Source organism: Carcharodon carcharias, chromosome 1 (genome assembly GCF_017639515.1).
Source record: "Carcharodon carcharias isolate sCarCar2 chromosome 1, sCarCar2.pri, whole genome shotgun sequence".
Classification (NCBI taxonomy): domain Eukaryota; kingdom Metazoa; phylum Chordata; class Chondrichthyes; order Lamniformes; family Lamnidae; genus Carcharodon; species Carcharodon carcharias.
Window position 1 is genome coordinate 210,992,408 of NC_054467.1, and position 27,576 is coordinate 211,019,983.

At 42.9% G+C, this 27,576-nt stretch overlaps 1 protein-coding gene across 3 annotated transcripts in view; it reads left to right on the forward strand.

Moving 5' to 3' along the window:
- The window catches only part of amacr (alpha-methylacyl-CoA racemase), a 112,175-nt gene that overhangs the window by 48,244 nt on the left and 36,355 nt on the right, over positions 1-27,576 (forward strand). For all 3 annotated transcript variants that reach the window (XM_041198713.1, XM_041198781.1, XM_041198867.1), the window contains 3 exons: positions 12,904-13,047; positions 14,007-14,167; positions 21,392-21,578. In XM_041198713.1, the coding sequence (XP_041054647.1) occupies positions 12,904-13,047; positions 14,007-14,167; positions 21,392-21,578 (492 nt within the window). The remainder of the gene's footprint in view (positions 1-12,903; positions 13,048-14,006; positions 14,168-21,391; positions 21,579-27,576) is intronic.

Consider the following 27,576-nt stretch of genomic DNA (forward strand, 5'->3'; position numbering starts at 1 on the left):
AAGAAAAATTCATCAAAGTTCACTTGAAAATAATGGAGATTGCTGACAGGTGCAGCAGTCTATTTCATGTAATTTTACGGTTGACAGCTTTCTGAAAATGTCAGGAAATTGAAATGCCATTTCCTCAGGTTTTGAGCGTAGTGAAAAATATCAGTTCCAGAGAACTTTGCATACAGCAAGACCCAGAAGAACACATGAAAAGGAAGATGACAAAAAAATGCAAGTCTACCCCATCAAATTGAAGTGCAACCTCATACACCGGTCTCCAGGCCAAATAAATATTGTGCCCAATTTAGGAAATAGAGAAAAAGAATTAAAATTCAACACACTAATTCAATAAAAAAAACACCAGAATCTCAATATTAATTTCCCCATCTCCACAATAGGCAGGAGAGGGTAAATATGGGGATGGCTTAAACCATCAAAATGTATGGCATGTGACCCTAACCCATGTGTACACACCCATTGCCATTTTTGCCATGGAAGCTATTGAGAGTTGAAGTGTCCCACTGAGGAGAGGCAGATATGTCATTGATATATTTAAATTGGATTTCTATAGTGCAGTTGCGAATCTGCCATTGAGATGGGCTTTGAGAGGGGGACAATCCTTAGGAAACCATTGTGATTTTGTGTTACAGGCTTTCCTAAAGATATGCCTAAATCTCCCAGGCAAGTTAGTCTGCCAAGATCCGGGACTGACAGAGAGCGCAGCTAGGCACCAAAAGTCTTTATGGTTCACTACACAGGAATGCGGGTGGGAGCTCACGCTTGGATTGAAAAGAAAATTGTTGAGGGTTTGAAACAAGGCTGGAAGGTTGACTTAGCTTGCACTAGAGGGAGAATCTCCAGGAAAAACCCTCACTGTTAAAGACAGTTCTGGGGTTTAAAGTTACCGGGCCGGAAAAGGAAAAGAATGGAAGTGCACCCATAGAAGCTAGAAATCACTTGGGACTGATTCCGGGAAAATCAAATAACTATTTAAGGGACAGTGTAAAGTATACCAGTGAACATAGAAACAGGAGAAGGCCATTCAGCCTATCGAGCCTGCTCCACCATTCAGTGTGATCATGGCTGATCAAACACTTCAATGCCTTTTACCCACGCTGTCCCCATAACCCTTTATGTTATTGTTAATCAGAAATCTATCTACCTTAAACATACTCAATGACTGAGCTTCCATAGTCCTCTGGGGGTATCGAATTCTAAAGATTCACAACCTCTGAGTAAAGAAATTTCTCCTCATCTGGTCCTGAGTGGCTTTCCTCTTATTTTGAAATTGTGCCCCCTGATTCTAGATTCCCCACCCACGGGAAACACTTTATCTGCATCTACCCTGTCTATACCTTTAAGTATTTTGTAGGTTTCAATGAGATCACTTCTCATTCTTCGAAATGCTAGAGAATACAGGCACAGTTTCCCCAATCTCTCTTCATAAGACAGTCCCACCATCCCCAGAATAGGTCTGGTGAACCTTTGTTGCACTCCCTTTATGGCAATAATACCTGAGGTAAGGGGACCAACACTGCACACAGTGCTCCAGGTGCGGTCTAACCAAGCTTCTATACAATTGAAGCAAGACTTCACTACTCCTGTCCTGAAATCCTCTTGCGATAAAGGCTACCATTCCATTAGCCTTCCTAATTGCCTGCTGCACCTGCATGTTAGCTTTCAATGACTTATGGACAAGGACACCCAGGTCCCTTTGTACGTCTATACTTTCTAATCTCTTACCATTTAGGAAATACTCTGCACATCTGTTCCTTCTACCAAAGTGGATAACCCCACATTTTTCCACATTATATTCGTTCTGCCATGTCTTTGCCCACTCACTAAGTCTGTCCAAATCCTCCTATAGCCGCTTTACATCATCCTCACAACACACATTCCCAGTGGGTTTTTTAGTTGTGTTGAAAGTAAAAGGGACTAGATCAGTTCTGTAGTTTAAAGTATAAGTTGACTTCAGAAATAGGGTTCAGTTAACAGTGCTTTTAGCCTGATTGTTACAGTAAAAGTCTTAAAACTTGAAATCTTGTGTTATCCTTTCATGTATCAACTGATCGTTCAAATTTCTTTGTTTAAAGCTGTCTGTCTCCAGGAAGATTGTAACACACTCCCTCTCTCTCTCTCTCTCTCTTTCATCCTTTTTTTTCCTGTCTTAGTAAAATTACTGTTTATCTCTCAGCCTCCAGCTCTGATGCAGAGTCCACACCCCTACAAAGATCATAATCTGCCATTTATCTTTACAGCATTTTTAAATTTTATTTACTGAATGCTCTATTAAATATATATGCCAGAGATTCATATATGACCTCCTCCATTTCACTGAGCAAGGCAGTAAATAACACCAGGTCATAAATCGTCTTAGCCTTAAGCTGCAATCACACTGCAGTTTACTTCTTAAGCAATTTTAGTTGCACACTTGTCCTGAAATACTAGGACTATGGTGCTGTCTTCAGAAATATAAAACTAATGCAGACATCTGTTTATCTCTTGAACCATGTCTTTATCTTCATCTTTGATGGTTGGATTATTTCATTTATTTAGTATGTATGTAGTCACAGAGCCAAGTAATAGCCTTGTCAGTGGCTAGATGGAGTTTTTTAAGCCCACCTTCAAGTTTATTTGGTGGACACTCCTCAACAATGTGTGTCATTGCTTGGCCTGCACCACAGCTGCAGCCAGGATGGTCTTGCTGACCCCACTGATAATGGATGGCTGCACAGAGGCCTTGGCCATTCCAAAAATGGTTTAAAAGGGGCCCAGTGTCGCTGTGGGAGATCAAAGCTGGGTGGACAAGCAGTGGGGTCTACGATGAGAGAGTTCTGGTGGATGTTTTCTCCTGCTAATCCTCCTGCCATAGGTCGTCAACTGTTATTCCTCGGTGTGGTAGGTTTAACCAAATGGGGTGGTGTGAGTTAAGGAATACTGCTGGTGGTTTGAGGTAATTGAATGAGGACAGGCTTGGTTGCAGTAGCCTTTGTCCAGTAGCTTGACTGTTGCAATTACCCATCTGATGTGGAGGTTGCGGGGGGAGTGGGTGTGGGTGGGTAGTGATTTGGTGGCAATGCTGCTCAGAACTGGGAGGCAGGGGAGATGAGTTGGTCAAAGAGTACCTTTGAAGATGTGCATTGCTGAGTCAAGTTGCATGATTGATTCGATGTGAGCAGATTGGTACTATCCCAGTTGGGGGGCGCTATATTCTGCAGTTGAGTACATGATGGCAAGAGCAGAGGTCCTTATGGTCTTGGCCTGTGATCCATATGTGGTCCCCACCAGTTCCTGAGGAGTTAGTTGTGGGTTTTAATTTTTTCTGCAATCTTGCTGAGGTGCTGTCTGAACATGAGGGTTCTGTCAATGGTGATGCCTAGATAAAAAATGTGGGGATCGTGCTTCAGTCTGTGGCCATCCAGGGTAATGTTCAGTTCTCTTTTAGCGCTGGCATTGTGAAAGTGGAATGAGCCAGAGACTGTTTTACAGGTGCTCAGTTTTAGGCATCATGTCTTGCAGTAGTCAGCCAGCTTTGCAATATCATTGTTTAATATATCTTTCAGCTCACTGGAAGTCTGAGCCTGTGTGCCGCAGCAGACGTCACTTGGAGAGAGAAACAGACTTAACGTTCCGAAGAATAGTCTTGCTGGACTTGGAACATTAACTCTGTTTCTCTTTCCACAGATGCTACCAGTCCTGAGTTTTTCCAGCACTTTCTTTTTATTTCAGATCCCCAGCATCAGGAATATTTTGTTTTTATTTATTACAAAGCAATTGAAGTATAAGAGTAAAGAAGTATTGCTGCAATAATATTGGCCTTGGTGAGACCATACCTGAAGTACTGCGCACAGTTTTTAAAAAATTAAGCGGTTTGACAAGGTTTCCAAGTTCCCCTCCAAGTCACAAGCCATCCTGACTTGGAATAAATTGACTCTTTCATAGTAGCTTGACCAAAATCTTGGGACTCCCTATCAAACAGCAATGCAGGAGTACTTCTACCATACGAACTGCAACAGTTTAAAAAAGTGACTCATCGACATCATCTTGGGCAATTAGGACTGGCAATAAGTGCAGATCTTGGTAGTGACAGCCATATCGCTTGAATGATTTTTTTTTTTAAAAAGCACTGGGTTCAATTCTGAGCACTGCACTTATGAAGGCCATATTGGTCTGGGAAGGGGTATAGCGCAAATTTTCTCCCAATAATACTTGACTAATTTAGTTAAGTTATGCGAGGGTGTGGGGGTTTGCATTGCATTGCTTTCCCTTCAGTGTGAAAGGCTAAGGGGTGATCTAATTGAGGAGTTCTAGTTAATTAAAGGAGTACATTTAATTATTCAGCTTTTTAGCATCATTGGCAAGGCATGCATATATTATCCATCTCTATTTGCTCTTGAGCAAGTAGTGCTGACAATTGAGTGGCTTGCTCGGCCATTTTAGAGGGCAGTTAAAAGTCAACCACATTGCTTTGGTTCTAGAGTCACATATAGGGCGAGTAAGGACTCCAGGCTTTGAAGGGGACCACTTTTTTTTTTTGCATCAATCCAGTAGTTTCATGGTCAATATTATTGATACTAGCTTTTTATTCTACATTTATTTAATAAATTGAATTTAAGTTCCCAATTACTGAGGTGGTTTGGAAGTTGAATTCCCTGAATTATTAGTTTGACCTCTGGAGTACTAATCCAGCAGCATAATCGCTTTGCTATCATACCCAACAGTTGATGGGGTAGAAAGAGAAAAACTGTTTCTTTTGGTGGAGAGTACAAAACAAGGGATCATAACCGTAAAATTTGGGATATGCCATTCAGGATTAACGTCACAAAGAACTTTTTCATACAAAAATTAGTGGAAATCTGGAACCCTGTTCTCCCAAAAATGTTTTGAGACAAGGTAAATTGAAAAGTTCAAAACTCAAATTGATTGACAGATTATTGTGAAATAAGGTTTTTAAAAGTTATGGAACCAAGGTGTGTTGATAGAGTTATGCATAGTGGTAATGTCATTGGACTAGTAATCCAAAAGCCCAGCCTAATTCTCTGGGGACATGGGTTCCCAGAGCATGGGTTCGAATCCCACCATGTCAGCTGGTGGAATTTAAATTCAATTAATAAATCTGAAATTAAACGCTAGTCTTAGTAATGGTAAATCTTAGTGATAGTTGTGATGAACTGACCTGGTTCATTAATCTGGAAAGAAAAAGGAAATCTGCCATGAAATCTTACATGGTTTGGCTTACATGTGACTCCAAGCCTAAATCTTTCCCCAAGACTGAAAATTTGGCTCTTCTGAGATCAGATACTAATTACCAACATTATTTCTTCATCCCAGTAAGTGAAATGTAACGATCTAAGACTCATTGCCTACCCAGATGTCTGCCCCACATTGAGATAAAAAGGTAAAATCTGTGGTAGCAACTTTACAGGGTCAGGTAATTAGAAATGTAGATGCATGCAGACCAATTAAATGCAGTCTGCAAGATCTCAGATACTTAAGGAGGTCTCTTTGGACTGTTTGGCCAGTAGTTCAAAGCTGACTTCATAATGGTATGATTTTTATTTAAGTATAAGTGAGACTTTATATGTGCAGTCTTTGAACAACAGTTTACAAAGAACAATTGAGAATGATATTAATCTTGGGTAGGTGGTACGACTTTGTTTCACGTGCCTAGTCATCGTTACCTCAGCTCAAACCTATGCATCGATAAGTGCACAAGCCCCTACTACTATATCTCAAAAACTAGCTTGCACAAAAATTCATCCAGTCATGTATCCTCAAAAGCCTGTGTTCTACCCAATCATAATCTCAGCATATACAAATTTTGGCCCAGCCACTGACTTGTAACCCCTTATTTTTGTATTTCAGCTTTTCTAAAAACTGTTATTTCTGCAGTTAAATGGAAAACTTGAAAATAATGACAGTTGAAGCTGTAAAGAAATACTAACTTAAATAGAACTCTGCTAATTCTAATAAATGAGAAATAAAACCGCAGTTTAGCAAACTTAATATTAAGCTATGTTCTAGCGAAGCTTCATGCTGAAAATTAATTAAGGAATTTTATATTTGATTACATTTCAACAAATAATAAGAGTTAGTAAGCATGGCTACATCCATGAGTGATGAGAGAATAGTATAGATGACTTTATGTCTCAAACTTGTCTTCCTTTGCCTGACTTCTTGCACCAGTAACCAGTTGATTTGAAGATCTAAAGACAGTCAATTTGAAGAACAGTGACTCCAGCAAAAGCTTTAGTTATTTAATCCTTTCAGATCTATATTCTTATAGAGAAACAGATTTTAAAATATTGAAGAGGTGGGGCGTGGAGGGGTACTGATGGTGGCGGAGACTTGTATGGCAGCAGGCAATAAAGGCCCAGATATTCCGGTCTCTGGATTGACAGAGACCAGATGTACCCTCCCCAACATGTGTTTCGGGAACCTGTGGAAGTCCCGACATAATGGCTCCATGAAAATTGCCCGGGATGTTTGAATTGACACCTTTAGAGTCCAGAATGATGGGCAATTCCCTGGGACCCTCTGATAAAGCCTTTACCCCTGAATTAGCATTGGTGACTTTGGACAGTTCCAACTTACTTACCTGGGTAGTTATCCAGGGAATGGTAAACAAAAAAATCCTAGTCGAACTCCTGGTTAACTATACAACAGACCACCCAACCTGCACCCCCAACCTCCACCCTGATCCAACCTGACTAGCCCCACATCACCTACTCCCCTACTCTTTTACAAACCCTCCCCACAAGACCAGACTAGCCCCCGACCTAACAACCTCTCCCAACCTGGCTAAACCCTACCCATCTACCCACTCACTCATGCACCTGCCGTCCTCACGTAACCGCCCACCCACTCACTCACACAAACAAACTGAAAAGCTTGGGGATCTTTAAACATCAGAATACAGCAGTTAGTGCCATAAAAAGAGAATGACTTCTACACAGATTCTCTTCGATACTCTCTGCGAGGAATCCTGTGCTGAGGGACTTCTGCAGGATCCTCCTGGGAGTCGGAGCATTTTCAACATATACAGGTAAGTGGGTAGTTGTAGTATGAGGGGAGATTGGGCTGACTAGGCCTGTATTCACTGGAATTTGGAAGAATGAGAAGAGATGGTGTAGTGGTATTGTTACTGGAGTGAGGCGATGGTGTGGTATTGTTGCTGGACAAGTAATCCAGAGAGCCAGGGTAATGCGCTGGGAATCCCACCATGGCAGATGGTGAAATTTGAATTAAAAAAAAATCTGGAATTAAAAGTCTAATGATGACCGTGAAACCACTGTCGATTGTTGTAAAAACCCATCTGGTTCGCTAATGTCTTTTAAGGAAAGAAATTGGCTGTCTTTACCTGGTCTGGCCTACATGTGACTCCAGACTCACAGCAATGTGGTTGACTTTTAAAAATACCCTCTGAAATGGCCTAGCAAGCCACTCAGTTGTCACCACCACCTTCTTAGGGGCAACTAGAGATGGGCAATAAAAGTTGGCCAAGCCAGTGAAGCCCACATACTGTGAATGAATTTTGAAAAAATCTCACTGAAACATAACATTCTGACAGGGATGGACAAACTGGATGTAGGGATGACATTTCCTCTGGCTGGGGGGGTGGGTTCTAGAACAAGGGGTAGACTATTTAGGACTGAGATGAGGAGAAACTCCTTCACTTAGAGAGTGGTGAACCTATGGAATTCTCTACCACAGAAGGCTGTGGAGGCCAAGTCACTGAATATATTTAAGAAGGAAATAGATTTCTGGACTCTAAAGGCATCAAAGGATATGGGGAGACAGGAGTGCGGCGGTGAGGTAGAGGATCAGCCATGATCATATTGAATAGCGGAGCAGGCTTGAAGGGCAAAATGACCACCCCCTGCTCCTATTTTCTATGTTTCCTGTCTGATCAGTCAGGCACACGTTCTGACTTTGATCAGAGGTTTTGGGCCATTACCTGCCATTACATAAAAGGGGAAGTGACAGCACCGGAAAAAGCAAGTAATCTGGAAGACATTGGCAGCCAAACCTAAGAAGAGAGTAGCCAAATTTGTGAATTTAGACCTAGATGTCTCCCAAGTGGAAACACTCAGTAGAGCTTAAAACTGGCTCCCTATCCACAGATTTGTTACCTCGAGTTGACTCTTCCAACACACTCCTGGCTGGTCCCCCACATCTACCCTCCATAAACTACAGGCTAACTAAAGTCTGCTGCGCCTGTCTTAACTCTCAGGAAGTCCCGTTCCCCTATCACCCTTGTGTTTTCTGAGCTGCATTGGTTCCCGGTCAAGCAATGTCTTCATTTTCAAATTCTCATCCTTGTTTTCAAATTCCTCCATGGCCTCGCCCCTCCCTATCTCTAATCCCCTCCAGCCCCACAACCTTCTGAAATATGTGTGCTCATCTAATTCTGGACTCTTGAGCAGCCCGGATTTCAATCACATTTCCATGTGCCTTCAGTTGCCTAGACCTCAAGCTTTGGAATACCCAACCTACGCCTTTCCGTCTGTCTACCTTGTTTTTTTCCTTTAAAGTACTCTTTAATACCTAGCCCTTTCACTAAACGTTTTGTCATTCGACCCATATTTTGTTTATAATGCCCTGTTAAGCACCTTGGGATGTTTTATTATGTTAAAAGCCTTATATAAATATAAGCTTTTGTTGTTGTATTTCTGTTAAAAAGAAAGATGTTAGATAAGCATTATGCTGACATGGAGGCACTGAAAAATTTCTCTGAAGTGCTAAGACAGATGGCTAATGCCCTGGAGACAACTGGTTCAAATCCCACCGTGGCAGCTGGTGGAATTTAAATTCAGTTAAGTCTGGAGTATGAAGCTAGTCTCAGTAATGGTGACCATGACAACTATAAACTCATCTTGTTCACGAATGCCCTCTAGGGAAGGAAATCTGGCATCCTTACCTGGTCTGGCCTACATGTGACTCCAGATCCACAACAATGTGGTTAACTCTTAACTGCCCACTCAGTTGAAGGACAATTAGGGATGGGCAATAAATGCTGGCCTTGCCAGTAATGCCCACATCCCATTAAAAAAAAGAAAGAAAATCATGTGAGCAACTTAAAACTGCTGTTTCACAAAGTATCAGTTTTAGACATTTATTTATTATTTTTGTAGTAATTGGCCTGAGGAATATTAAGGAATGAAAACATACTTGTGCCAATAAGCCCCACAGGAGTGGCCTCAGTAAAACTTTGTGGCTTATTTAACAATAAGGAGAAAATTGCTTTAGTCATTATGTAGTAGCTTCATTAAAGCATTCAAATAAGGATGCATTTATGATTTGCTACATCTTCAAAAGAGCACGGCTATTGCACAAGTGCCATTGTTCCACTTGTCATATCAGTTATCTGTAAACGAAATAAACGAAATTTGCAACAAGCCTCAACCAGAAGTGTCAAAAGACTGATCTATCTCTGCTTCCACCTGAGATCCCCAGTATCACAGATGTCAGTCTTCAGCCAATTCAATTTACTCCACATGATATCAAGAAATGGCTGAAATCACTGAACACTGCAAATGCTATGGGCCCTGACAACCTTCCAGCAATAGTACTGAAGACTTGTGCTCCAGAACTAGCCGCTTCTAGTACAGCTACAACACTGGCATCCACCCGTCTATGTGGAAAACAGCCCAGGTACGTCCTGTCCACAAAATTCAGGACAAATCCAACCTGGCAAATACCGTCCCATTAGTCTACTCTTAATCATCAGCAAGTGATAGAAGGGGTCATTGACAGTGCTATCCAGCAGCAGTTAATCAGCAATAACCTGTTCACTGACGCTTAGTTTGGGTTCTGCCAGAGCCACTCAGCTCCTGACCTCATTATAGCCTTAGTCCAGACATGGACAAAAGATCTGAACTCAAGAGATGAGGTGAGAGTGTCTGCCCTTTACGTCACGGCAGCATTTGATCGAGTGTGACATCAAGGAACTCTAGCAAAACTGGAGTCGGTGGGACTCGGGCAAACTCTCCACTGGTTGGAATCATACCTAGCACAAAGGAAGATGGTTGTGGTTGTCGGAGGTCAGTCATCTCAGTCCAGGACCTCGTTGCAGGAGTTCCTCAGGGTAGTGTCCTAGGCCTAACCATGTTTAGCTTCTTCATCAATGACCTTCCTTCCATTATAAGGTCAGAAGTGAAGATATTTGCTGTGTAATGTTCAACACCATTCGTGGCTCCTCAGCTATTGAAGCAATCCGTGCCCACGTTCCCATATGTGACAAGACCTGGATAATATTGAGGCTTGGGCTGATAAGGGGCAAGTAACATTCACAGCACACAAGTGTCAGGCAATGACCATCTCCAACAAAAGCGAATCCCACCATCTCCTCTTGACATTCAATGGCACTACCATTGATAAATCCCCACTAACAAAATCCTGGGGGTTACCATTGACCTGAAACTGAGCTGGACCAGCCATATAAGCATATGTGGCTACAACAGCAGGTCAGAGGCTGGATATCCGAACTCCCCAAAGCCTGTCCAGCATCTACAGTACACAAGTCAGGAGTGTGATGGAATACTCTGCACTTGCCTGAAGTGTGACACCATCCAGGACAAAACAGCCCACTTGACTGGCACCCCATCCACAAACATTCACTCACTCCACCACTGATGCAGCAGTGCATACTATCTACAAGATGCACTGCAGAAACTCACCAAGGCTCCTTCTACAGCAACTTCCAAACCCACAAACTCTACCACCTAGAATAACAAGGGCAGCAAGATGCATGGGAGCACCACCAGATGTGAGTTCCCTCCAAGCCACCCAAGATACTGACTTGGAACTATACTGCTGTTCCTTCACTGTCGCTGGGTCAAAATACTGGAACTCCCTCCCTCACAGCGCTGTGGCAATACCTACACCAGATGGACTGCATTGGTTCAAGAAGGCGGCTCACCAACACCACCTTAAAGGCAATTGGGGATGGGCAATAAATGTTGGCCTAGCCAGCGATGCCCATATCCTGTGAAAGAACTGAAAAAGGGGAAATTACTAACTCATTGCTACATTGTGCTGAACCACAGGCAACGCTATGATGTGGAACTGGGCCCACTATGGGCAGGATTTTCCAGCCCCACCTGCTACAGTGATCGTCCAGTCGCACCGAAAGTCAATGAACTTTTGGCTGTGCCACTGAGTCTCCTACAGTGAGTCCCCCTACAAAGGGGCCGGAAAATCACGCCTATGACTGAATGCAGACTATCAAAAGTTTATGAACTTGGAATCCTTGTAATTAGTAGACAGAGGTGAGATTGTTCAATCCTAGAGATAAGTCACAATACTTTCACCTTCTGAAAAAGCGAGTGCCTCTTTGGAGCTGAAACTGTTAAATGGTAATATCTATGGATGAATCTTTCAATTTAGTGTTGGAGAGGCAAAAGTTGCATATGGGGCTACAAGAATAGGAATTTTTAACAACAATGTGAAGCCATTGAGGGTGCAGACAAAAATCAGGAGAATGGTTCCAGGGATGCAGAATTTCAGTTTCATGGATAGATTGGAGAAGCTGGGGCTGTCCTCCCTGGAGAAAATAAGAGAAGATTTGATAGAGATGTTCAAAAGCACGAGAGGCCTGGACTTAGTAGATAGGGATAAATCGATCATATTGGCAGAAGGATTGAGAACCAGAGGATGCAAATTTACGTTGATTAGCTAAAGAAGCAATGATGACAAACCTTTTTAAGTTGCAAGTGGTTACGATCTGGAGAGCACTGCCTGAGACTGTGGTGGAGGAAGGTTCAATCAAGGCCTTCAAAAGAGAATTGGATATTTATCTGAAGGGAAAAAAATTGTAGGGCTCTGGGGAAAAGGGCAAGAAGTGGGACTAGGTGAGTTGCACTTGCAGAGAACTGACACAATCATGATGGGCCAAATGGCCTCCATCGGCATTGTGATCATTCAGTGATTTTAGATGTACATTGTAACAATCCTCAGAAAATTTAAGCCATAAATTCCAATGAAATACACTGGATTGAATGATCTCCTTCTGCACTGTATGATTGAAAGGTACCCAATAAGTCCTACTTGCCCATTCTTTCCTTGCAGCCCTGCAAAGGTTTCCATTTCGACCATATACCTTGGAATGCAAATTAAATCTGCATCCTCTGTTCTGGGAACCAGTAGGCATCAGGTACCTGCTGTGAAGTACTTGCATTACTTTTCACTTTCTTGGCCTACTTTTATGCAACATTGTGATTGTGTTAATTTTTTATTGTCCTTGGGAAGGTGGTGGTGTGCTGCCTTCTTGAACGGCTGCAGCTCCTGTATTGTAGGTACACCCACAGCGCTGTTAGGGTGGGAGTTCCAGGATTTTGACCCAGCACAGTGAAGGATCGGTGATATATTTCCAAGTCAGGATGGTACATGGCTTGGAGGGGAACTTGTAGGTGGTACACACTGCTGCTACTGTGTGTCGGTGGTGGAGGGAGTGAATTTTTGTGGATGAGGTGCCAATCAAGCAGACTGCTTTGTCCTGGTGGTGTCAAGCTTCTTGAGTATTGTTGGAGCTGCACTCATCCAGGCAAGTGGGAAGTATTCCATCACACTCCTGACTTGTGCCTTGTAGATGGTGGACAGGCTTTGGGGAGTCAGGAGGTGAGTAACTCATCACATGATTCCTAGCCTCTGACCTGACTGTGTAGCCATAGTAATTATATTGCTAGTCACGTTCAGTTTCTGGTCAGTGGTAATCCCCAGGATGTTGATAGTGGGAGATTCAGTGATGGTGATGCCGTTGAATGTCAAGGGGTGTTGGTTGGATTCTCTCTTGTTAAAGATGGTCATTGCCTGCCACTTGTGTGGCACAAATGTTACTTGCCACTTGTCAACCCAATCCTCAAATAGTTTCTCTGCTTGCTGTTCTAAGTGAATAAAACCTGTGTCCTTTTATAGGCGTCATGGAGAAGCTGGGTCTTGGCCCTGAAGATATACTTGGACAGAATCCAAAGCTTATCTATGCCAGGTTGACTGGGTTTGGACAGAGTGGACTATATTCCAGAAATGCTGGACATGATATCAACTACATTGCTGTGTCAGGTAATTGGAATGGATTTATCATGATCATGTTCAGTAGAGAAAAAAAATGCATCCATTGGGTTAGTTTAAATGAACCACTTTCAAAGGAACTAACTAGATTTTGAACAGAGTGCAGTTGGGGGAGAGGGGGTGATTCAATTAAAATGCTATGTGATAGATCAGTATAAGTTTTCATTTTACTGATCCCTTTTTTCAATTTTTATAATTTCTTTCTTACAACATTAAATTTTTGCCATGGCTACAATATTTATATGACAAATCAATCCAATTGAATAATGTGCAGGTTGTAAAACTGAGGCATACTTGCAGCTTTAGTTAATGCTTAGTTAGTTAATGTAATTTGTAAATTGTTTCTTGAATGTTGTCTTGTGGGTTAAGTAGTCTAACCCATAGTTTAGAATACTTCCTGTCTAAGAATGAAAAGGCAGATTATTCCCAAACTACCTCTTATTTGCCTCTTCAGTACCTAGCAATATCTTTAATTTGTTTTTCCCTTGAGAGTTGGCTGTGCTGTTGCCACCCCACTAGCTGGAGAACATTTTACAGTACTGCTGTGGCCCTTCCATGTTCCCCATGTGATGGAGAGAAATTGGAGCTTTATCATCACAATCTATAACTCCAGGCTACAACATGCATGTAAAAGTGTATGTTGCCACAGCAGCTCTGACTCTTTGTGGGGGGGTGAGGGGGTGGGGGGTGCTTATTGGTTCAGTTGGCTGATGGTTGGCGTGGATCAGATTGGTGCCAACAGCATGGGGTTTGATCCTCATTCTAGCTGGGTTGGATTTGGGACCTGCCTCCTAGCCCTGCCTGTGGTGGAGGTTGTGGTGCTGTGGGTTGATCCTGCCTTCGGGCAGAGAACTCAAAAAGAAATAGCATGTTAAGATCTCTTTCTGTGTAAGAATATTTATAGAATTGTGTTGTTATGCAATTTACTAGCAGAATTTATTGGAACTTAGGTCTACTGTCAAAATTCGGCAGAAAAGGCGAGAATCCCTACGCGCCTTTAAACGTTGTGGCTGACTTTGCTGGAGGTGGAGTTATGTGTGCTATGGGTATAATCCTAGCTCTGTATGAGAGAATACAATCTGGAAAAGGACAGGTCATCGATGCGAGCATGGTGAGCTGATACTTTAACTAAAATAACTTTAGAACTTCCTCCCTGATACTATTGGGGAGGTGGGAAGGGTATGGGAGAACCTGATAGTAGGCGATGAATCCTGCAATTTCTGGGATGCTGAAGCCCTACTGACCTTCTGGCAGGGACTCATTTAAATAATTTTAGTCAAATTCCTGTCCAACAGCCAAACAGATTGACAGCTTGGCCTGAAGGTTGGAGTGCTGCAAAAGGTTGCAACTAGAGACCCAAAGAATGGCACCCAGCAGTCAGTAGGACACATGCAAACCCTGGGCTGTCATCATTGAACATCATTTGAAGCTACATTCTCAGTGGCTGTCATGTAGCAGATATTAATGTCTTTTTACGGATCTGGGGAAAACCAAGATGAAATGTATTTGGCGTAGTATTAAAGATACCAATCTAAAAAATAAATCAATGGGTGGAACTAACTCGATTCAAAACAAGTAAAGCAACAAGTAAGTGGTACAAGAGAAACTAATGTTATTAAAGATGGACAAATCTCCAGGACCTGTTGGTTTTCATTCCTGGGTGTTAAAAGAAGGTGATGAGGAAATTGCTGATGCGTTGTTCATGATCTTCCAAAACACACTCAATTTAGAATTGTTTCCTTGATTGGAAAATTGTGAATATCCCCCGATAATTAAGAGAGGTAAGAGAGATAAACTCTGAAATTGTAGGCCTTGTAGTCGAATGTCACTTGAGGAAATTCAGTTATTGGGGACAAAGTGATCAGGGCATTTGGACAAATGAGTTGATCAGAGGGAGAGCCAGTGTGGATTTGTAAAAGGTAAGTCATGTCTAATGAACCAGGTTGAATTTTTTGAGGAGAGAATTAACACAATAGATAAGGAAGTGCCTATGGATGTCATTTATATGGACTTTCAGAAGGTATTCAACAAGGTTCCCCAATAGAGACTTTATAGAAATGGAAGTGTATGGAATTGGAGCAATTCTACTGGATTAGATAGAGAATTAGTTAGGAGGTAGGAGTCAGAGTAGACCCAATGTGTATGCGCTCAAATTGGCAGGGTGTAACCAGTAATATCCTCCAAGGATCTGTACTGGGGCCACAGCTTTTCATTATCTTCATAAATCACTTGGATGAAGGAATAGCGAGTTACATATATGGTTGCTGACGGCACTAGTGTAGATGGGAGCAGAAAATTGCAAAGGGATGTTAAATGAGTGACAAAAACCGGTGCATGGAGTCCAGTGTGGGAAAGTGCAAAGTTATCCATTTTGAACCTAAAAAAGATAGATCAGAGTATTTTCCGAATAGCAGGAAACCAGGAACTGTGGATGAGCTGAGATTTATTGGTCCAAGTGCAGCAGTCTCTAAAAGCTAGTGGACTGATGCAAAAATAATTTGAATTGTCTAAGATGATTATAGTGTTTGATAAGCTAGACAGAGAGAAACTATTTCCTCTGGTTGGAAAGTCCAGAAAAAAGGAGCATAATTTTAAAATGTGAATTAGGCTGATTAACGTTGATGTCAGGAAGCAGTTCTTCACAGAAAGGGTAGTGGAAATCTGGAACTCTCCCCTCTCAAAAGCTATTGAGGCTCGGTCAACTGAAAATTTCAAAATTGAGATTGATACTTTTTGTTAGATAAGGATATTAGGGGTACTGAACCAAGATGTGTAGCTGGAAGAAAGGTGTGTACCATGTACAGATGCACTGCAACAACTCATCAAGCTCTTTCGACAGTACCTTCCAAACCCATGACCTCTACCGCCAAGAAGAACAAGGACAATAGATGCATGGGAATGTCTCCACCAGCAAGCTACGCGTCATCCTGACTTGCAACTATATTGCCATTCCTTGACTGTCATTGTGTCAAAAATCCTGGAATCCCTCCCTAACAACACTATGGGTGTACCTACACCACATGCACTTCAGCTGTTCAAGAAGATGGCTTATCACCACCTTCTCAAGGGCAGTTAGGGATGGGAAATAAATGCTGGCTTTGCCAGCGATGCTCACATCACATGATTAAATTAAAAAAAGCTCCAACCTTGATCGGGACTGGGGTAGGCTGGTGGGGTGGAAAGCAACAGGCTCTGGTTTTTATTGGGGTTAGGGGAAGACAGCTTCCTTGTGAGGCCTCAGGGGAGCACCCTTTCTCCTCCTGGCCTGCAGTGTGTTTTGGAAGGTGCACATCCTGTACTCAGCTTGTTATATGGTTCCTTCTGCCTGGAATCTGCTGCTGGGAATCCCACGCCACAGGCCTCTCCCTTTTCAGTTTAAGTCGCGGTGCCAATGATTGAATCATAATTAGGTGCCGCTCTTTTCCAAGAATCTGGGTAGATAGCCTGATTTGATTTTTAAAACTTTTAAACTGATAGAAATGAGGTTGGGTTGCTTGATCCTGATATGTTAACAAACACAGCCACCCCTCCTGACCTTCTCCCAGCCTGTTGGACGGGGTGGTGGTGGTGTTAAATTCTAGGCCTTCACTTCTTAAGCATTAAATAGAACTGATGTAACTTTTCCTTTTTTTTTAAAGTTAGAGTTGTCTCAGCACTAGTTCTCTGCCTGCTTTAATTAAGCTAATTAAAAAGTAGATACAAAATTCTTGAAGAATATAGTGTTCCCATGGGGGAATCACTTGTGCTGAATAAAATGTATTCTTTGTAACTTGCTGGACTTAACAATTGGTTATTTAGAAATTTTAAGTCGAATTCTTGGAATCACAGAATCTTAACGGCACAGAAGGAGGCCATTCAGACCATCATGTCTGCACCGGCTCTCCAAATGAGCATTATGATTTGGTGCCATTGCCCTGCCTTTTCCCCATACCCTTGTACATTGTTTCTATTCAAATAATCATCTAATGTCCTCTTGAATGCTTCCATTGAACCTACTTCCACCGCACTTCCAGGCAGTGCATTCCAGGCCCCAACCACTCGTTGTGTGAAAAAGTTTTTTCTCACGTCACAATTACTTATTTTGCAAATCACTTCAAATCTGTGCCTTCTTGTTCTTGATCCTTTTATGAGTGAGAACAGCTTCTCCCTATCTATTCTGTCCAGCCCCCTCATGATTTTGAACATCTCTATCAAATTTCCTCTCTGCCTTCTTCTCTCCAAGGAGAACAGTCCCAACCTCTCCAATCTATCCTCATGGATGAAGTTTCTCCTCCCTGGAACCTCTTCTGCACTTTCTCCAATGTGTTTATATCCTTCCTAAAATATGGTGCCCAGACTGTACACAATATTCCAGCTGAGGTCTAACGAGTGTTTTATATAAATTCAGCATAACCTCCCTGCTCTTTTACTCTATGCCCCTATTAATAAAGCCCAGGATACTAAATGTTTTATTAATTGCTCTCTCCACCTGTCCTGCCACCTTCAATGATCTATGCACATTTACACCCAAATTCTTCTGCTCCTGCACCCCCTTCAAAATTTCACCTCTTATTTTATATTGTCTGTCCATGTTCTTCCTACCAAAATGCATCACCTCACACTTCTCCACATTGAACTTCATCTAGCACCTATCTGCCCACTCTACCAACTTGTCTATGCCCTCTTGAAGTTCCACACCATCCTCTTCACAGTTCACAACACTCCCAAGCTTCGTACCATCCATAAACTTTGAAATTGTCCCTTCACACCAACATCTAGATCATTAATTTATATCAGGAAAAGCAAGGGTCCCAATACCAAACCCTAGGGAACAAACCTTCCTCCAGCCCGAAAAATATCCATCGATCGTTACTCTCTGCTTCCTATTTTTCAGCCAACTTTGTATCCATGTTGCTACTGTCCCTTTAGAAATCCATGCTGGCTCTTCCTTATCAACCCATATTTTTCTGTGTGACTACTAATTCTAACCTGAACAATTGTTTCTAGAATCTAGAAACTGACTGGTCTGTAATTGCTGGGCTTATTCTTACAACCTTTTTTGAACAAGAGCATAATGTTTGCAATTCTCCAGTCCTCTGGCACCACTCCTGAATCGAGAGCAGACTGAAAGATTATGGCCAGTGCCCTGCAATTTCTACTCTCACTGCCTTCAACATCCTTGGATGCATCTCATCGGGTCCTGGTGCCTTGTCAACTTTAAGCAACGACAGTCTATTCAACACTTCCCCCTTATTAATTTTGAACCCTTCTAGTGACAGACAGCGATTATAATTGCTCTATAATGCCTGCATCAGTCTGTAATTTCCCTGCAAATTTGTTCTTCTGTGTCCTTCTCACCATTTGGCAGTCTATAGACTACACCGAGCAATGTAATTGCCCTCTTTTTGTTCCTTAGCTCTAGCCAAATTGATTCTGTCCTTGAACCCTCTGGGACATCCTCTTTTACCAGCACTGCAAAGTACTCCTTAACCAATAACGCCACCCCTCCTTTCCTATCTCTTCTCACCACCTTGTACCTGGGAACACTGAGTTCTGCTCTTCCTTGAGCCAGGTCTCTGTTATCGCCACAACATCATATTTCCACATGGCAATCTGCGCCTGTAACTCCCCAATCTTATTTACTATACTCAGTACATTCACATACATGCATTATAACCCTGAGTTAGATTTTGTTATTTTCTCCCTTACCCCATCTTTACCTATTAACTTACTATTCTCCATACTAGTGCTATCTGTCCCTCCCAGTATTTTGTGCACCCTGGTACTCCTCTCTCATATTTTTCCTTGGTCCCCACACACCTGCTGAATTAGTTTGAAGCCCTCCCAACAGCACTAGGAAAATGCCCCACAAGGAACTCAGTCCCAGCATTGTTCAGGTTCAAAAATACCTGGAAAAACTCAGCAGGTCTGGAGGAGAAAGTTCATGATCTAAAATCGTTGAACTCAATATTCAGTCTGGAAGGCTGTAAAGTGCCTAGTCGGAAGATGAGGTGCTGTTCCTTCAGTTTGCGTTGAGCTTCACTAGAGCTATGCAGCAAGCCAAGGACGGACATGTGGGCATGAGACCAGGGTGGAGTGTTGAAATGGCAAGCGACAGGGAGGTCTGGGTCATGTTTGCGGACAGACAGAAGGTGTTCTGCAAAGCGGTCACCCAGTCTGCGTTTGGTCTCTCGAATATAGAGGAAATCGCATTGGGAGCACCACCTTCAACACCTCTTTGTCCTTTTGTCTATGACATCTTTTGGTTATCTCCACCTATCACCGGCCCTCTATCCAGCTCTTCTTGTCCCACCCCCCCACCACCTTAAACCAGCTTATATTTCACCTCTTTTCTATTTTTCCTTAGTTCTGTTGAAGAGTCATGCGGATTCGAAATGTTAACTGTGCTCCTCTCTGCAGATGCTGCCAGACCTGCTGAGTTTATCCAGGTATTTTTGTTTTGGATTTCCAGCATCCGCAGTTTTTTGCTTTTGTTCAGGTTCAACCCGTCCGGCTTATACAGGTGCCATCTCCCCCATATCCAGTCCCAGTGTCCCAGGAATCTAAAGCCCTCCCTTCTGCACCATCCTTCCACCCACACATTCATCTCCCTTATCCTCCTAATTCTTGTACTCACTGGCATGTGGCACTTGGAGCAATCTGGAGATTAGTACATTTGAGCAGGTCTGACAGCATCTGTGGAGAGGAAGACAGAGTTAACATTTTGAGTCCATGTGACTCTTCATCAGAATGGACTCGAAACATTAACTCTGTCTTCCTCTCCACAGATGCTGTCAGACCTGCTGGGTTTTTCCTGCTATTTTTGTTTTTGTTTCAGATTTCTAGCATCCGCAGTATTTGCTTTTATTTTACTACATTTGAGGCCCTGCTTTTAACTTTCTGCCTAGCTCCCTAAATTCTGATTGCAGGACCACATCCTCCATCTTACCTAAGTCATTGGTACCAATGTGGGCCATGACCTCTGGCTGATCACCCTCCCCCAGAAGAATGTCCTGCAGCTGCTCTGTGACATCCTTGACCCTGGCACCAGGGAGGCAACATACAATCCTGAGTCATGTCTATGGCTACAGAAACACCTGTTTGTTCCCCTAACTAATGAATCCACTATCACTGTAGCTCTTCCTTTCTTCTTCCTCCCCTGCTGTACAGCTGAGCTGCTCACGGTGCCACAAACTTGGCTCTGACTGCACTCCTCTGAGGAACCAGCATCCTCACGTGCTTCCAAAGCAGCAAACCAATTTGTGAGCAGAACCCCAGGGGACTCGTGCACTACCTGCCTACTTCTCTTAGACTGCCTGGTAGTCATGCTTTCCCTCACTCTCTCTGGGCCCTTAAGCTGCGGTGTGACTACCTCTCTGAAAGTGCTATCCACATAGCTCTCAGCCTCATGGATGTACCACAGTGACTCCAGCTGCCGCTCGAGCTTTGAAACCTGGAGTCCAAGTTTCTGCAGCTGACAGCACTTCCTGCTAGAAAACTGGTAGCATCCATGACTTCGCACATATTACAGGACACGCATTCCACTTCCACTTTATTATATTGACCTTAAATTTCCCTTATTCCTGGCACTTCGCAGTTAAATCCAAGTATAGGAACTTTAAAAAAAAATACTTTTCTAATTTACTCACCAGTTCTTACCTACCTAGGCCCCTGCTCATATTCCTGAGCAAAGGTGGATAAAGAAAGGAGTACCTCCTCCCTTCTCACCGAACTCCCTCAGTCACCAAATTCTAACTGAAGCTCTCTACTGCAGCCAAAGCTCTCTACTGCAATCCAGTGCAGACAAAATCAGTACTATAAGATAGCCTACTTCTATACTCACTGAACCTAGCCTCTGAAAACCCGATTAAGCTGGTTACCTAATTAACTAGTTGCAGCTGCAAGCTGAGCCTGTATGAGCCCTGTTTTAAGGCTGGACTAAAACTCACCTTCTTCCAACCATAACAGCAACTTTTAGTTAATTGCTAAATTAAAGAAAGACTAGACTTTAGATAGAATTTAACCCTTAAACTCCATCAGTCACCAAACTCCAACTGAAGCTCTCTCCTGCAGCCAAAACCTGCACTCCAGTACAGACCAATTCTGTGATTTTTTTAAAATTCATATTTGTCTACATTTTTAAAAGTCTATTCGACATCACCTTAAGAAAGTTATAGTATAGATCTGAGCAGTTGATTTGATACAACTTTTAAAAGTATATAGATTTGAAAATTCCAATGGAACTTATTGTATTCATGGCTCTGGAAGTAAGTAAATTTCATTCTACCGATCTCCAATGTCCTACCTTGACTTATTTCAGTTCTTCCATTTGTAAAATCTGACTGGTGTTTGTCAGGTCGAAGGAGCAGCTTACTGTAGTTCCTGGCTTTGGAAATCACAACAATTAAGTATTTGGAATCAGCAAAGAGGTGAAAACCTACTGGACACTGGAGCACCGTTCTATGAAACCTATAAGACTTCTGATGGAAAGTATATGGCCGTCGGTGCATTGGAGCCTCATTTTTATGACCAGCTGATAGAAGGCAAGTGTGTTTCTTTGCTATGACTACTCTATCTGATTATCATTCGATTACTCTTAGTGTGAAGGAAAGAAATCCTATTATCAGTCCGAACATTATTTTCTATTAACTTACACCTTTGTCTCTTGTTCTATATTCACAGTTTAATATAAAGTATTATTTTGGGATAACTTTTTTATACCTTTAACAGTCTTATAAAACTCCAGTGCATTGCTCAGGCACCTCTTTTCCAAACCAAAAAGCCTGAGCCAAGGTAGTCTTTCCTCATTGCTCAGACCCCTGGGTTGAACCTTGTGGCTCTTCTCTGCAATGCCTCCTCTAACTTGTTTATTCATTCATTCTGTCTTTCAGCTCTTTGGTTCCATGTGCCTTTTTCTATTTGTTTCGTGGGATGTGGGTGTTGCTGGCTAGGCCCACAGTTTTATTGCCCACACCTAAATGCCCTTGAGAAGATGGTGGTGAGCAGCCTTCTTGAACTGCTTCAGCTATTGTAGGTACTGTAGGTTAGGGTGGGGGCTCCAGGATTTTGACCCAGCGACAATGAAGGAACAGTGATATAGTTCCAAGTCAGGATGGCATGTGGCGTGGAGGGGGAACTTGCAGGTGATGGTGTCCCCATGCACCTGCTGCCCTTGTCGTCCTTGGCGGTAGAGTTTGTGTGTTTGGAAGGTGCTGTTAGAGGAGCCTTTGGGAGTTGCTGCAGTGCATCTTGTAGATGGTACACATTGTTGCCAGTGTGTGTCAGTGGTAGAGGGAGTGGATGTTGAAGGTGGTGGCTGGGAAGCCAATCAAGCAGGCTTGTTTGTCTCGGATCGTTTCAAACTTCTTCAGTATTGTTGAAGCTGCACTTACCCAGGCAAGAGGAGAGTTTTCCACCTTACTCCTGACTTGTGCCTTGTAAATGGTGAACATACTTGGGAGTCAGGAGGTGAGTTAATCTCTGCGGAATTCCCAGCCTCTATTGTGCTCTCGTAGCCACAGTATTTATAATGGCTAGTCCAGTTCAGTTTCAGCTCAATTGTAACTCCCCAGGGTGTTGATACTGCAGGATTCAGTGATGGTAATGTCATTGAATGTCAAAGGCAAATGGCTAGGTTCTCTCTTTGTTAGAGATAGTCATTGCCTGCCATTTATGTGGTGCAAATGTTACTTACCATTTATCAGCCCAAGCCCGAACGTTGTTCTGATCTTGCTGCTTCAGTATCTGAGGAGTTGTAAATGGTGCTGAATATTGTGCAGTCGTCAGCGAACAGCTGCACTTCTGACCGTATGATGAAAGGAAGGGCATCAAGAAGCAGCTGAAGATGTTTGGGCCTAGGATACTACACTGCAGCGAGGTCGTGGGACTGAGATGATTGATGTTATGACACAGTAGTTGGTAAAGGCTGAGTTGTTTAAATCCCAGAGGAAAACCTGGTATGTTTGAGATGCAGTTCTGAATTCAGTAATAAAACCACCAAGCCTGAAGAGGTTTTCATATAAAAATAAATTAAACATTTATTAATTTAACAAGTAATTAAACACATTCATATGTCTACAAATTACTACCATAATAACTTTTAAACAAATCTCCAAATTAGTCACTCCCAGGCAAATCTTCACCAAGGCAACAATAACCCATTGGGCAGAAAATTACACACGGCGGGTGTGTGCATGCATGACCCACTGAGTGTGAAATGACAAACGATGATGTCAGGTGAGCATCCTGACGTCGTCGCACAGCCCTGCGATATTTTCTTTGACAGGCGCATGCCGTATTTGGCAGCATGCCTGCTGACAATTAAAAGGCCTACTAAGGCCATTAAAAAGTTAATTAAATTCAAATTTACGCTGCAGGTCCAACCTAATGGTTGATGGACCGACGAAAAGGCCAAGAGGCCTTCACGTTTTTTTAGGAAACCTCATCCACAGGCGGGATGAGGTTTCCTAAAGCAAATAAAAATCACACAAAAATTTGACACTTGAATTAAAAATATGTTCATTGACGGTCACATGAGGGGACATGTTTCATAACATTTAGAAGCTCTTTAATTTTTTAAACGAAATCAGTTCTTCTTCCTGAGGCAGATCTCTCTCTGCCTCAGGGAGATTATGTAGCATGAAGGTAGCGTTCACCTGGCTCACACTCCTCCTCCCCCCCTCAACCCTGCCACCCCGAGCGCTGCCGCTTGCGTTTCACGATGATCAGGCCTTAATTGGCCCGCCAGCGTAAAATTGCCTTCTGGGCCTGATTGCGGGCGGTGGTCGGCTTTCTGACCGCCTTTGCTGGGCCCACACACCGTGGGCTAAATTCTGCCCATAGGCTTTAAACAGACACCAGGCAAGGCACATTTTACCTTACGAATTCAAAATGAGGTTTCTTTCAATTTGGTTTCTTTTCAGTTGTAGTACAGTCGTTAAGTACATTAAGAGTAAGAGGATAACTAGGGAAAGAGTAGGGCCCATTAAGGACCATTTTGGTAATTTGTGTGTGGAGCTGGAAGACGTATGTAGGGCTCTAAATGAACACTTTGTGTTGGTATTCACAAGTGCGAGGGATGAAATGGGTATGGAAATCAGGCAGAAGGACTGTGATATGATTAAAGAAATTAGCATAGAAAGGGAGGAGGTTCTAAGTGGTCTGGCAGGCTTAAAAGTAGTTAAGTCTCCAGGCCTGGATGAAATGTATCCCAGGCTGTTGAGTGAGGCAAAGGAGGAGATAGCAGGGGCACTGGCAATAATTTTCAATACCTCTCTGGCCACAGGAGAGGGGCCAGAGGACTGGAGGATAGCCAATGTGGTACTGTTATTCAAGAAGGGAGGAAGGGATAAACCAGGGAACTACAGGCCAGTCAGTCTAACCTCAGTGGTGGGGAAAGTATTGGAAGCAACTCTGAGGAACAGAATTAATCTATACTTGGAGAGGCAGGGATTAATCAAGGGCAGTCAGCATTGTTTTGTTAGAGGGAGGTCATGTCTGACCATTTTGATTATATTTTTCGAAGAGGTGACCAAGTGATGAGAGCAATGCATTTGACATAGTCTACTTGGACTTCATTAAGGCTTTTGATAAGGTCCCGCATGGGAGACTGATAATGAAGGTAAGAGCCCATGGGACCCAAGGCAATTTGGCAAATTGGGTCCAGAATTGGCTGAGTGGCAAGAAGCAGAGGGTGATGGTTGAGGGGTGTTTTTGTGACTGGATACCTGTGTCCAGTGAGGTTCCACAGGGATCAGAGTTGGCTCCCTTGCCATTTGTAGTATATATAAACGATTTAGACTTGAATGTAGGAGGGTTCATTATTAAGTTCGTGGATGAGATGAAAATTGGTGAGGTGGTAAATAGTGAGGCCTTAAATCACAGGAGGATATAGACGGGCTGGTCAGTGGCAAATGGAATTTAATCCGGATAAGTGTGAGGTGATGCATTTGGGCAGGACAGACAAGGCACGGGAATACACGGTAAATGGTAGGATCCTGGGAATACCAAGGATCAGGGGGACCTTGGTGTGCATGTCCACCGGGCCCTTAAGGCTTAAGATAGCGGGACAGGTAGATAAGGTGGTTTTAAGAAGGCATGTAGGATACTTGCCTTTATTAGCCGAGACATAACATCTAAGAGCAAGGAGTTGGAACTGTGTAAAATGCTGCTTAGGCCACAGCTAGAGTATTGCGTGCAGTTCTGGAATCCACATTATAGGAAGGATGTGATTACACTACAGAGAGTGCAGAGGAGATTTACCAGGTTGTTGCCTGAGCTGGAGGGTTTTAGTTATGAGGAGAGATTGGTTAGACTGGGGTTATTTTCCCTGGAGCAGAGGAGATTGAGAGGGGTCATGATTGAGATGTATATAATTATGAGGCGCATAGATAGGGTAGACAGAAGGAACTTTTCCCCTTGGTGGAGGGATGAATAACCAGGGGGTATAGATTTAAGGTAAGGGACAGGATGTTTAGAGGGAATGTGAGGGAGAATTTTTTCACCCAGAGGGTGGTGGCAATCTGGAACTCTCTGCCTGAAAAGGTGGTAGAGGCAGAAAGCCTCATAACATTTAAGAAGTAGTTGGATGTGCACTTGACATACAAGGTTATGGGCCTAGTGCTGGAAAATGGGATTAGAATAGTTAGGTACTTGTTTGACCAGTACAGACTTGATGGGCCAAAGGGCCTTTTTCTGTGGTGTAGACCTCTATGGCTCTGTGCAGGCATACAGGCCGGTTAGATCTTACATGTCTCTGACCTGCACGCACAAAACCCCTCTCGTGTTATACCTAGCTTTCCCTTTGAATATAAATTTTCCATTGCATTACTAGGTTTGTTAATTTTACCTCTCCTAACAATAATCCATTCATTCCACTAATTTTATTAGTAACATAAACACATTGCTTGGTGCCTCCCAGCTAGGTGCAAGATTTTACCTATTCTTTTGAATGGTTTATTCAACAAATGCAAATTGCACTTTACCTTTTAACTTACATTTATCTAATTAACATCTCAAACTACTATACATCAAAGCACCCAGGCCAACTGGCTTTAATCCAGTTAAGCCACACTACAGACACACACACAAACACAGACCCTACTGCAAGATTAATTTAAAAATAATTTCCAATAACATTATAGACATTAATCTCTTCATGACAATTGACCTCAAATAACCACAGTTATCTTCCTTTATGCTAGGTATGACTCCAACCAGTGGAGAGTTTTCCCCCTGATTCCCACTGACTGCAGTTTTGCTAGGGCTCCTTGATACCACACTAGGTAAAATGCTGACTTGATATCAAGGGCAGTCATTCACCTCTTGAGTTCAGCTCTTTATCCATGTTTGGACCAAGGCTGTAATGAGATCAGGAGCTGAACTGAGCTGAGCTGACTGGACCTGGTGCAACCCAAACTGAGCGTCAGTGAGCAGGCTGTTGCTGACTAAGTGCCGCCTGATAGCATTGTTGATGACCCTTTCCATCACAGCTTGACTAAGGGTGCAGCTGGTTCTGGAGCACAAGTCTTTAGTACTATTGCTAGAATATTGTCAGGGCCCATAGCAATTGCAGTGTTCAGTGCGTTTTAGCCATTTCTTGATATTGTGGAGTGAATTGAATTGGCTGAAGACTGGCACCTGTGATGCTGGGGACCTCCGGAGGAGGCCAAGATTGATCATCCACTCAGCACCAGGCTGAAGGTGGCTGCAAATGCTTCTAGGGTGAGTTTGTTGTTGTCGTTTCTGCTCTGCTCTGAAGAAGAGCCATATGGACTCGAAACATTAACTCTGTTTCTCTCTCCACAGATGCTGAGTTTTCCCAGCATTTCCTGTTTTTATTGCAAATGCTTCAGCTTTGTCTTTTGCACTGATGCGCTGGGCTGTACCATCATGGAGGATGTGGATATTTGTGGAGCCTCCTCCTCCAGTTAATTGTTTAATTGTCCACCACCATTCACAACTGGATGTGGCAGGAATGTAGCACTTCGGTATGATCCGTTGGTTGTTGGATGTCTTAGCTCTCTCTATTGCATGCGGCTTTCACTGTTTGATGTGCAAGTAGTCCTGTTTTGTAGCTTCACCAAGTTGACACCTCATTTTTACGTATGTCTAGTTCTGCTCCTAGCATACCCTCCTGCACTGTCCATTAAACCAAGGTTGATTCCCTCGGCTTTATGCTAATGGTAGAGTGGACGATACCATGAGGTTACTTATTGTGTTTGTATTCAGTTCTGCTGATGGCCCAAAGCACCTCATGGATGCCCAGTTTTGAGTTGCTAGCTCTGTTCAGAATCTATCCCATTTAGCATGGTGATAGAGCCATGCAACATAATGAAGGATATCCTCAGTGTGACTTCATCTGCACAAGGACTGTGCAATGGTCACTCCAACCAATACTGTCATGGACACATGCATCTGTGACAGGTGAATTGGTGAGGAAAGAGGTCAGGTAGGTTTTTCCCTGTTATTGGTTCCCTCACCACCTGCTGCAGATCCAGTCTAGCAGCTGTATCCTTTAGCTTGGTCAGTAGTGGTGCTACT